General features: G+C 39.3%; 1 protein-coding gene across 1 annotated transcript; it reads right to left on the bottom strand.

The window, feature by feature from the left end:
• Positions 1-896: 896 nt before the first annotated feature.
• On the bottom strand, positions 897-13,060 carry LOC118753140 (F-box/LRR-repeat protein 17-like). The gene is made up of 10 exons (XM_036488007.1): positions 13,046-13,060; positions 3,327-4,549; positions 2,899-3,261; positions 2,629-2,839; positions 2,398-2,567; positions 2,187-2,327; positions 1,912-2,079; positions 1,606-1,838; positions 1,407-1,541; positions 897-1,338 (listed from the first exon to the last, which is right to left on the bottom strand). The coding sequence occupies exons 2-10, from the start codon at positions 4,509-4,511 to the stop codon at positions 999-1,001; spliced, it is 2,946 nt and encodes a 981-aa protein (XP_036343900.1). The 5' UTR covers positions 4,512-4,549; positions 13,046-13,060; the 3' UTR covers positions 897-998.
• Between the last annotated feature and the right edge of the window lie 6 nt (positions 13,061-13,066).

Raw genomic sequence — 13,066 nt, forward strand, 5'->3', positions numbered from 1 at the left:
TTCATTTAATATTAAACTTTGCAAACGTTTTTATATATAAAATATAAAATAATTAAAATTATGTATAATAGTATGATTGAAATTTAAAAATAGAATAAAACTGACTGATTTTACACAGTTATTTTATCGACATTAAAGGAATTCTTAATTTTGTCCGATTTATTTTTTATACATAATTGAATTGGTTCTTTTTCTACAACAAGCGTTTGTGTGTATTTGTAGTTTTCAATAAAATGTCTGTTTATTTAAAACCTTTTTTCTAAGGCTGGTTATTTACCTTTAGTTTAAATTCAAATTTCTTATTTTAAAATAATAAACTAAAGTGAATTTTTCGCAATTAGTGTCAAAATTACAAAAAAAAAACTTATGCTAGCACGGACATTAATGTCTCGAGTGAGTGCTTTGCGTTTGCGTAGGTATACTATAAAATCGTGCGGTGAAGGAATTAAGAAATTTCAGTTAGCAGGCGCATTTATCTGACTTAAAGCCTTACTTAAAATACATACAACATATGTTATAGTATGTGCAAAAAAATCTTAATTAAATTAATGCCAAATAACTTAATATTTACAAAAATTTCGTGTTAAATTTGGAAGCAATCTATGTGATGCACAATCAAATTCATTACAAGAAATTTATGCTCAGATAATTAAGGCTAAAATGCATAAAATCAATATCTTTCTGCCACCAGCAGCAGATAAATTTCTGCACATACTTTTATACCGCGGCGCGCAACAAGCAGCCGGCTTGCCTTTTTTGAGACAGATATTATTTTCGCCTTGAGTACGTTAACAAATAAACTCAACATGCTCATCATAATTTTTAAATCTAGTTTTATTTGAAGTTCTCAATTGTGTTAATTTTTTTAAATTTAAACTACGAATTAATTTTGTTTGTTTTTTTTTTGCATTAATAACTGATTTATTCTGTGTTAGTGTAGGTTTTTTTTCCGTTTGCATTGATGTGAAAAATTAAACATATGCCGCGCTGCTTTAATATCAATTGGATTGAATCTTTGCACCACCACCGTCATCTCCTCCGCCACCACCACCACCACCACTATCACCATCAACAGCCGATGCACCACTTTGTTCCGCACGCTGTCGGCGCTCCTCCTCTTCCTGTTCTTGCTTGATTTGTGCAGGCAACTTGACTTTCATCTGCACCTTGAGCACTTCACGCAGCTCTTGTAATTCTTGTTGTCCTTGTATGAGACGCTTGACACCACGCGGCAGACCGCGACACGATGACAAATTTATTGAACTCATATGCGCACAATTTGCAAGAATCTCTTTAACTGCCTCATCTGAAACCGATGAACCACAGAGATTCAAATGGCTGAAAATAAAATAAATCTATTAGTATCTTTAATCTGTATTACCTACATTGCTTAGCATTGAACCTACGCTAGAGGCGACTCGCTGCCCTTTTCCGCCAATGCACGTAATGCGTTATCCAATGGCTGTTGCACATTCGCCCAGGCCAAGTCCAACTCGATGAGACTATGCGCCCACTTTGAAGCTATAAGCTCGAGACCGGAGCTTAAAAAATTAACACACATAAATATGATATTATCAAGAGGCAAACTTTTTTCGCAATGCTTACCCAACATCACGCGTCACTGAGCAGAAGGACAAAAATAAATGCTTGATATCCCACGCAGGTAAACGTATGAGACTTTCGTGTGTGAGTCGCGCACAACCGCGCACATCCAATAGTTTCAATTTTGAGCTGGTTTTCAATATGCGCTGCAAATGGTCATCGCCTAAGATGCGACTTTCCTCAGATAAAGCTGCCACGGAAAGCTCCTCGAGATCGGGGAAACCAGGCGAATCCATCTAATGCACCCAAGTGAGAAATTAATATATACATATATAAAAAACAATACATTTATTACACGCTTGTGCTTACCGTTTCCTGCAAAGTTGCATTGCTCCATAATACATGTGAATTGGTCACACGCAGTACCTTCAACTTAGGACAACCGTGCTGGAGCTTCTCGATGTGAATGATACTATGTGAAATTGCTTGCGTAGTCACATTGGAGAGATCTAAATTCACCAAGTTCGGACAATCGCTCTGAAAAATTAATAATTATAAATATATAAGAATAAAATTTAATTTAAATATGATACATCTTGTGTCATAAAAAGTTTTTCTATAAAGATTCTCAGCTTTGTGCTTACCGCTAATGTCTTGATTACATGGGGAATTCCGGCCAGCCGATTATGTGCCAAATACAGATGCGTTAAGCGACCGTTCATTGTTTTCAATGCACTGCACAGCGATTGTGGGCCAACTGCACTCTTGCTTGCATTAATTTCCACCTATATTGTAATGAGAATATACGATCAATGTTTGCTGCCAAAAATTGAATTAACAGCATTTTAAACTTACATTGATGGAGCTCAAATCAATTCGCTCTAGCTTTTGCATGTTTTCAGTTAGATATGCCAAATGATCTGACGTTAAACCTTTCCAGCCAGACAAAGTAATGCTGGTTAGGTTGGGACATCCAACTGTTAACTTATTTAAAAAACAATTTATATCTGACATTTTCCAATTAGCTAAGAAAGAGGAATAATCATAATTTTAATAATATCTTTTTACATACTTTGGAATACTTACCAACATTTAATTCCGTACATTCGCTGCAACGGTTGTCTACGAACCATTTCAGCTTGAGCTCTGTGCGATACTTGTCCTTTATCCATGTGGATAAGTCCATGCTCTTCCACAATGACGGTGTTAAAGAAACATTTCGCCACAGTGTACAAACGCGTCCAAGCCGACAAAGAGTTGGCAAACTGCCCTCACGGTCGATTAGAATTGCGAAAATCTACATAACAATAATTACCTTTCAAATAAACGTTCATAAATTCTCTTTTAAATCCATACCTTATATAATATTTCCTGTGGTATTCGAGCGCCCCAGTCGCCCTGTTCGATGGATGCGCGGTGTTTCTCACCTTGTTCTTCCACGCTAGTAAATGAAACTTTCTTCTGTCGTTCTCCATTACCGCCTCTATTCTTTCCACGCTTTCCCGGTGTTACCTCATATTCACTCTCGTCGCTATCAACCTTTGCCTTTGACTTCGATTTACGTGAACGTTTACGCGTTTGCTTCGGTGCATTTGTTGCTGATGTTGAAGTCGGCTTGCCAGTAATGGGCGGTGTGGGCGCACCTGCGGATGCCACCAAATTTCCTGACGAATCTGATTTCTTTATACACAATTTAATACCAGTTTTATTGTCGCTTATCTAAAATTAAATAGCATGAATGACTTCCAAATTTTTTAAATTACCTACAATAAGTTCAATAATACCTCGCTTTCGTATATCGGCACGGTTGACTTCTGTTTGCGTTGCCTTGGGGTGCGCGTAGTTTTCTCCTTTAACTTTTTATTCATTGCTGACATTTGCGGTTTCCCACTTGACTTGGGCATAGTGCCGTTGGCAACAACATTAATGGGTTGTACCACGCGTTTACCAACAACGTTACTACTGTCACCGCCACTAGCCGCACTACCCGATGCAGCCCTCTTGGATGCTGCCTTCGATGGTGTTGATCCAGTGCTGGTAGCAGCGCTAGTGACTTTATCTGCAGCTGCAGTTGCAGCTATATCTGGTGCTTCTGGTGGTGTTGTTGGGGTTAGCGCTGTGGTACCCGTGGCCGAAACTGAGGCAGTCATCGGAGATAGCTGAGAATCAGATGCTGGTGATGATGATGAAGTGGCCGTATTAGCGTCGTCCGTTTGAGTTTCTGACTTGGGTGGTGACAAAATTGTGTCTGGAATGGCAGCGCTAATACCAGCAGCGGCAACAACCACCGAAGCCGCTACACCCATGGCCGCAACGATCGATGCATTTGTTGCTTTTTTTGTTGTTTGTTGATTGGGTGGGGGAGTTTGGGACTGTGTTGAAGGGGAAATACTGTTGACAGCATCATCGTCGCCAATGGATACAATATCTTTCTGGCTTCCGTCGTCTTCGTCGGCATCCAGCGAATCGTCTACCGATACTAACGTATTTAAAACTTTAGAATTGCCACCTCTATTTGACACTATGGCAGCAGCGCCGTCTTTATCAGTATTCTTGGTGTTATCTTCGGTAAGGTTTTTATTTAGATTAGCTGTTTGTGGTGCTTTAACTGTTGTGGGAAATGATTTAGAGCTTTTATCATTCTCATCGTTAATCCCGGTATCAGCATTAACATTTAACGCTTTAGGTAAAGCAACTTCTGATTTAGGGGAAGAATCCAAGACACCTTCGCTCTTCTTCATTGTTTTTATATTGCTTCCGGCTATTGGGTTTTGCTGTAGTTTTTTGGTGTTTCCGGCTGTAGGTACGGTTTCAATATTTGCGGATCTTTTATTTTGATCTTTGCTGCCAGTTTCTGTGAAATTAATTTCGGAAACTTCTATTGAACGTGTTGACGTTGCTGGTGCATTTGATATTCCTGTATGTTCGTCACACTTTGACGACTTCACCGCCCTTCTTTCAATTTCCATTTTAGTTACTTTTACTGGGAAAGTACAAAGTAGTTTATCTAAAAGCGAAAAAAATAAGTTTTTATGATTTTTTTTTTTTTCAAAAATACATAGTTAGCAATATGCATAAAACCTTCGCAAATGCTTTTTCTTTAAATTTCAGACCTTTTACTCGATCTGTTCAAATAAATTTAAGTGAAAGGTACGAAATTTTAAGCAAAGGCACTTGCTTTGTTTTTATGCATACGACCCAGTGTCGACAACAAAAATAGCATCCCAAAAATTTTCCAGTTTTGAATATGTTTTCTTTTGTTTGTTCATTAGCATATTAAGTGATGTGCGATCAAATGGATGTGTGGACGAGTTTGAACACTTACTTTCCCCATTTAATTTTATTTGAATTTATTGTTTGTACGAAATTTAAAAAAATACAAGTAATTTTTAAACAAAAAACAAAACAGACTTGGTCATATATATTCCGACGAATCGATAACCTCCTCCTTTTTTGGAATCTGTTAAAAACTTGACAAATTTTCATCAAAATACCTTGTAATTGGAATTCTAAAAAAAATTTAATTAGCCCTTAAATTTTAGTATAAAAAACAAGTTTGACGCGGCTAAAAAGATCCGTTGATTTTTTACAAAAATAGATTTTGTTCATGAGTTATGTATGTACATATTGACAAAAAAACTTAAGTCTATCTTTCACGGACATACAAAATAGCATATGTCGACAAAACATATTTTACCGTCAAAAATAAAAATGTTGCAATTCGAAAGAAGTGTTAAATTATTTTATCGCTATTCGCAACCGTTAAAAATGTTTATATATGCAACAACTGCCAACAACAACAACAACGGAGACGCTGTAAAATTTGGGTGCCGCGGGAGTAAACTAATTAGCCAAGATTATCACCCTGTCAATGGCCACTCTCATCATTCCAGATATCTGGAAGAAGGGGACAGTGGTCCCACTGCTCAAACCGGAGAAACCAGCCAACAAAGGAGAGTCTTTTTGCCCAGTAACACTCCTTCCCCTGGTAGCGAAAACAATAGATGCCTTGCTATTTCCGTATTTTGCGAACCACCTGACCCCGGCAAAGCATCACCATGGTTTCCGTAAAGTGCAGAGTACAACAACAGCACTTAACGCTATAAAAACTCAGATAACACGTGGCCTAAACCACGACCACCCCTGTGAGAGAACTATCCTAGTAGCGTTGGATCTATCAAAAAGGCGTTTGATACAGTCAGCCACTCCACGCTGCTCGAAGACACTCGTCAGTAATGTTTAGAGACAAATCTAGCAAACCAAGAAAAATAAAACAGGTGGTCCCACAGGGTGGTGTCCTTTCCCCATTACTTTTTAACCATTATATTTTTAAGCTCTCTCAACCACCCGAGGGAGTCTCGATTGTCTCTTACGCTGACGATTGTTTGATCATGGCGTCTGGGAATGGATTTGATGACTTATGCGCGAAAGTAAATGGGTATCTCTCCGAGCTTTCTCGCTTCTTGACTGAAGGAGCCTAACCCTCTGGCCTACAAAATCCTCTGCGACCTTGTTCACCACCTGGACGACAGAGGTCAGACTACCGCTGGGCATTCACGTCGATGACACACCAATTCCGACGGTGAATAACCCCAAAATACTTGGGAGTAACCTTCGACATTCTGCTCTCCTTCTCTGCGCATGCAAACGCAATCGTCAATCAAGTACAAAGCCGCAACAAGGTCCTCAAGTCCTAGCCCGCAGTACTTGGGACAAAGTCAAAGAAACGTTGCTGGCAATATACAAGGCAATTGGCCAGCCGGTTTTAAATTAGGCAGCGCCAGTGTGGTGGAACTAGTAGGGCGCAGTAGATAAAGCTGTTGCCGACCCAAAACACTGCACTTCGGACAGCGGCTGGATGTAAAGGATCACAACACGATGCTCTACAAGCAATTCCTAGTAGGGAGCCACAGGCATGAACACCCGAACAGACACTTGCTTGCTCATTAAATTCTAATAAAAAAAATGCAAGTTCGGAGTTAGTAAAAAATCGCATTGATTTTTGAGAAATTTTTCTGGAAGGTGTTTTGCATTTTTTCCATATCGTCGCTGGAATAATGAAATAGTGTAACATGAAAAGTATTGTTTTGAGAAAAAACGAATTGGAAGTTTTTATAAACCATTACAAACCATACAAATACAATTTCGTTTTTCGGGAATAAATTAGTGAGCCATTTTTCTAATAGATTAAAGGATTGTCTATCCAATGGTGCAATTATCGAATAATAGTGTATGTGGCATTTACACTGTTTCTTTATTCGAGCGACGATATAAAGTATTTTCGAAAAAAATTTTTTGTATGGTGTGCGTAAAAAAATTGCAAAAATTAAAAGTTGACAAAGTTTAAGAATTAAATTTTTATGTTTTTTATTGTAGGATGAACCATATTTTTATACAAAATTGGCGAAAAATATTGGAATAAAAATTGTTGCATATATTGTAAAAAATTTGCTGTGCCAATACTTTGTTGTATTTGTATATAAATACCTAATACGAACGAGCTCGCATTTTTATATAAAAAATCTATGTTTTCAAATAATTTTAAAGTATGTACATAGATGGATTATGTTTATCTCACTACATATTTGTTTACATTCAAAGGCGTGAGGAACTGCCGGCTTCTCACCTGCTTATGTTTTGCTTATCGGTTTCACGTTATGTTGCTGTGGTACTGCTTTCTTATTTATTCACTGTTTACATCTTCTCATTCGTAACAATTATATCTTTTTAATTCTCTTTACCAAGTCCATGAATAATTAACTATATCATCTACTGTGAAACTTTAGTCCGAATAAATATATGTTGCGATTTCATACCACTAAACGTCTTGCAAATTATGTTGAAATAATTTTTCTACAATTTTCTTGTTTATTTTTGTTGCGTTCTTTCTATTCAGATTTTTATTCAAGTTTTTGGCGCCCTCCACTACCATTATATTTTCTCTCTCTTCGGTCTCTTTCTCAAATTTCCCATATCGCACTTTCACTCTCGCACTTATGCTACTTATGCGATATATGTCTACGTTCGCTAAATAAGCAAAATTTACATTTACACAAGCGAGATGCAACCATTCACTCTACCGCGTATGCGGTTCGCGTAGTTCGGGAAAATTTTCCAATTGTTTTTTTTTTATACCTCTAATTTTTCAATATCAAAATTTTACATATTAGAAGTACATTTAAAGCTTGTTCAATACGAATTTAACTTTAGATACACTTAATACTTGTCGTTCGAATGCACTTTATCCTATTATCAAGGTATGAGAAAAAACACAAATTTTCACTGCAACGACGTAAAATCGCTGTGTAGTGGACGAAGAACGACATAAAATAAAGTTCACGATGCTATTGTGGCGAATACTGCGGTGTCAGAAGTGGGATTGTTAAATAAATCCCGAAGGATAAACTACTGAAAATGGCAAAAATTCAGGATCTAAAGATTGAGGAACTCAAGCAGGAGTTGGAGAAACGAAATTTAGCAACCTCCGGAAGAAAAGTGGAATTATTATCCCGTTTGCGGGAGGCTATGGAAGCTGAAGGCATCGACGTGGACAAATACGACTTCCAGGGTAAATCCGACGATGCATCCGCAAAGGATGAACAGAAGGATGAGGCTGCTTGTTCGTCGAAGGATGTGCAGCAGACATCAGCGAAGCTTGAAGAGCAGGGAAAGGCTCCTTGTGCGTCAACGGCTATAGACATGAACATGTTGTTGGGTGCCATATCACAGATTTCATCCCAGCTGCAAGTGCAGGAAACACGCATGTCCTCGCAGCTGGAAGCACAGAAAACGTACATGTCATCGCAGCTAGATGAAAAGATTACTCAGCTACAAGAGAATTTATTTAAAGATAACGCAGAACTCAGAGAGAGACAGGATAAAATCGAGGAACGACAAGATAAAATCGAAGAGCTAATTCAGGAGAAAGTCGAGGCTAAGGTAGAAGAGTTGGAAGGTCGCCTTCGAGATATGCAGTTGAATCGCCCACCTTCTTCGACCAGCGCGCCCAAGGTAAAGACTCCATCCTTTGACGGCACGATTCCTTTCCAAGTCTTTAAGCTCCAGTTTGAGAAGACAGCCACAGCAAATCACTGGAGCATGGAGGATAAATCCGCTGCACTGTTCGTTGCATTAAAAGGACCTGCAGCGGAAATCTTGCAGACTATTCCTGATTGTGAAAGGAACAGTTACGATGCGTTAATGGGTGCAGTGGAAAGACGTTATGGTAGCGAACACAGGAGACAGATTTACCAGATGGAGCTGGAAAATCGCTGCCAGAAATCCAATGAGACTCTACAGGAATTCGCCTCCGAGGTTGAAAGGTTGGCTCATTTGGCAATTGGAGATGCATCTGGTGAGCACCTCGAAAGAGTAAAAATCCAGAGGTTCATCAACGGAATGCGGGACGTGTATACCAAGCGCGAGACGTATGCAAATCCAAAGCCAACATTTGCTGAAACGGTCTCGTATGCTCAGACACGTGAAACGGCAGCGCTCCTAAGTAGACCAGCCTACAAAGCCCATCGAGTAGAAGTGGAAACACCTGACGTGATGAACGAGATCCTGAAAACACTCAAGTCGATGGCAGGGAAGAATACTCCTGGTGCAACCGAGAGGAAGGATGGTGCTAGAAAATGTTTTAGCTGCGGAAAACCAGGCCACTTCGCACGCGAATGTATGACGGGTTCCAACAGGTCAAACAGTTCAGCAGTACGTAAACGCAGGGCTGAGGGAGACGAATCCAACTCAAATCAGTCGTTAAACTAAAACGTGCCAGCAGGAAGGGCCGCGTGCTGGCTCCAGAAGTTGAAGGGCCCATAATCTCCGTCTCACAAATTGGCCGGAATGCTAGCAACCTCACTATTGGTGGATGTGTGAATGGGCAGGAGCGAGTGCTGACAGTGGATACTGGAGCGTCACATTCCATTATTCGACCTGATGTGACTACTTTTTATGTGAAGCCACTACCTGGAGCAAAGCTGCAGACTGCAACTGGTGAGCGAACCCAAGTGTTAGGAGAAGTACTATGCGAGGTAATAATCGACGGGTTGGCCTCGTACACGAAGTTTATTGTCGCAGACATTGTGGATGAAGTCATCATCGGCGTGGATTTCCTACTTGGGCAAGGCATGAAGATTGACCTCCAGGGAATGATCCTAACCTATGGCGACAGGAAAGTGCCACTTAGGGTTGGTTACGACAACCAGTGCTTCAGCAGACGGTTGGTCTTAGAGGAAGTGCCGAAGATTCCACCAGAAAAGGAAGTGGTTAGTTGGGAAGAGGTTTACAGTGATGGAGACGAAATGGTTTCGTCAGGAGAAGGAAGTGGTTCACCGATACAGGAAAAGCGTGACGGTTCCGCCAGCTCAGTGAACAAGAGGTCGCAACAAGGAAGTGGTCATGGCGAGCCAGGCAGTGTTTCCGGAAGGAGGAAAGCCACTGAATCACGTTGCAATGGTGATACGCCGGTGGCCGGAAATGGAAGCGGCTGTGGAAACAGTAGCCGCGCTTTGAAGTGTCCCAGAAAAGGTGGCCGGCAAAGGCGAGCAGTTAAGTCGGAAGCCAAGGATGAGGTTATACATGTCCGGTCAATGAGGTTGACGCCGGCGAAAGAGCGAGATGCGGAAACACTGGGCAAGTTTCAGCGTGAGGAACCGGATTTAGCAAGATGTGCTAAAGGCAGTGCAGCACGAAGGCAGGAGCCTCGGTGTCATGGACAGAGGATGCAGCATAGATCTGGCGAAAAGGGTGCCCACGAGAAGAGACATGGTCTGGTCACCACCAGTGGCCGGCAGAAGCACGATCATGTGAGATGGTGCACTCCCGGAGATAAGCCGGAAGCAATGTCCAGTAACGCATTGCGGTTGTACATGTCACAGAAGAAGAAAAGCTTCACCTTTAAGCAAAGACGTGACCGGAAAGATTCGAAGATTGACAAGCGGCTGAAGGACGCAGTGCATCGAATCCAGACAATGGGGAGACCGAGGACCAAGATGAAAGTGGTCCACTTGGAAAGACTTGCAGCGGTTGGAGCAGCAAGTGTGTCTGATCGGGACGATCAGACTTAGGTGGAGGGCAGTGTGGCGAATACTGCGGCAACACAAAGCGAACAACGAGAAATAGGCAGAATGTTCGAGGAATGACGTAGAATGTTCCACAAAGAGAAACGTCAAGTTGGATGAACACTGCGAACAGCGAGAGAAAGAGAATGAGCGATAAACTTCAGAACGTTCTAGAGTTGCCATAAGTGTGAGCGCAGGTATATAAGAGCCACGACACAGCGGAGTTGGGACAGTTACAAGTCAGCAAGCTACAAGTAAAGTGAGCGGAGAATTGAGTTGCGAATAAGCAAGCTATAAGTTTAATTGTGTTAACAAGTAGTAAAGCGTTGTTATTGCTTTAACAAGTATTGTAAAGTGTTTTTACTGTATTAGCAAGTATTGTAAATTGTTTGTTGTACAATAAAGTTAATTGTACTACAATTTGGTCATCGTTAGCATTTATTTAACAATCCAGCGATACGAGCCCGAGTATATTTGGGTAATCCCTCAAGGTTTCGAGGATAATCGTAACACTATGTTTTCTCTTTACTGAGTCATATGGTTGCATTTAGTTGGAGTAGTACTTTTCCCATTTTTAATAGGAATATTTCAAAAAACGCTCCTGGTAAAGTACTTCCAAATAGTTTTAATTTAAAAGTATTTAAAATTTGTGAAGTGCTCTTTTGCTTAGTTGAATCTTTTACTAATACGGAATCATCCGTCTTATAAGGATTTTTTTTTATGAAACAAGGTTGGGTTTTCATAAACAGAATTTATTAAATTACTGTCATAATTTAGGAAATACGTAGAAAGGAGTTTTTACTGATGAAGGTTTCTCTTTTGAAGCGCGGCCGAAAGCTGCCCTCTCAGGAAGGAGTTAACTACGAATGACTTAAAAACTGGGCGGCCCTCTCTACTCCCATTATATCAATGCGACAATCCCTACTGTACAATTTCCTTGTTATACATTTTATGTGAGCTTTTGTAAAACTTTTGTCAGATGAAATAAATAACATATCAAACCCTAAGACGTTAGCATGATTTGTTCAAAAAAATTCTATGCCGTTTGAATACTTGATGCTGTTCGGACTGATGTCAACAAATTAACCGAAATATTCTCCCGGATTATCAGCCAAAAATTTAGTCGGGCTCTTTTGAATCCCAGCAGACCAACTTAACACTGCAGTACTAATGTTATTTTTTATATGTAAATAATAATTCTTAGTGCAATCGGCTAACAGGTTGCAACCGCGATTGCGCCCAAACTAAAAAGTCTGCCAACTGTCGCTCCTCTATGTACGGGCACACACTGCAGAATTGTGTTAGGCGAATTTCTGCCAGTTCCGATGTTCTTAATACTGTACTTTGCATTCAAGGATAATTTTGAAAATTATGCCCCTATTATATTACAACAAAATGTATTTAACAAAGTGTAATTGAATTTGACATTGCCCCCAGAAGAACCACCCTATAGTCAAATTGAAAAATAATTTTATTTGAAATGAAAATTGTCAACCGTTTGTTTATATTTTTGGGCATAATATAACCTTAAAAGAGAGCCGACCTAAGTTGTCAATTACACCTTGTTTAATACACCATGATTACAACTCAACTAAACTATTTTTTCGTTTATGATTCACAACAAATTTTAGTTGTCTTTGTTAAGTTATTGACAACCTGAAAATAGTTTTAGCTGCTAATTTCGAGATGACCACACCGAAATAGCAGTTATAACTTCTACCACCTAGACGTGTCCTAATAACATCAGAAAATGGAATCCGTAAGCGGATGAAATTTCACGCTTACTGTTTCTAACCAGAAACTTGTATATTATTCCTTTAAAATTATTTTACTCTTAAAGATTATGGTTAACTATTGATCTACAACATACTGTGCCATGTTTTATTTTATTTGGGATTTCCGAAAATCAACTACGTAAAATTCTTGCTTACTTTAGGTAGCATTTAAGCTCTTATGCTTTAAAATCAGTAAAGATTTATATTGCATTTGATTAAATAAATAAATTTAAATAAATATGTGTTACTACTGCAACACATGAAATGATCACTACGGCATAGAATTCTTTTTTGTTTTAAAGTAATTAAATTCGCAGTATTATATAATTTAATACTATTTGAAATTGCGCCTCAGCAACCCACTTGTTCCAATTGTGGATTTTTTTGTTTCTTTTAACAATTTTATATTTCTTTCACCTCTGTTTGACAGCCTATTTCTCACAGGATTCATTTCTTGCCATTTTGCAACGTCCAATGCAAATGCAGACGTAAACAAGTGTTGTGTAAAAGAGATAGCAAGTGTATACAATTGCTTGTTACACACGCACACTCCCACACGCACTCTTTTGTATGCTCAAGTGCTTCATCGCAATTATCCGACATCTTCACTTTTTATGGCAATATATAAATTTTAGTTTTCCAACCATTTCCTTCACTATGGCTTACCATTTTCTGATGATTTTCCAA

Source organism: Rhagoletis pomonella, unplaced genomic scaffold (genome assembly GCF_013731165.1).
Source record: "Rhagoletis pomonella isolate Grant_MI unplaced genomic scaffold, Rhpom_1.0 Rhpom_scaffold_02126, whole genome shotgun sequence".
In the NCBI taxonomy this organism is placed as follows: domain Eukaryota; kingdom Metazoa; phylum Arthropoda; class Insecta; order Diptera; family Tephritidae; genus Rhagoletis; species Rhagoletis pomonella.

Bases quoted from the DNA above. Each gene is read 5' to 3' on its own strand.
- LOC118753140 (XM_036488007.1), bottom strand. From the start codon at position 4,511: ATGGAAATTGAAAGAAGGGCGGTGAAGTCGTCAAAGTGTGACGAACAT. The intron at 3,262-3,326 runs GTATTATTGAAC...ATTTAATTTTAG, and splicing joins TGCCGATATACGAAAGCGAG to ATAAGCGACAATAAAACTGG. The intron at 1,339-1,406 runs GTAGGTTCAATG...TTTTATTTTCAG, and splicing joins GGCAGCGAGTCGCCTCTAGC to CCATTTGAATCTCTGTGGTT.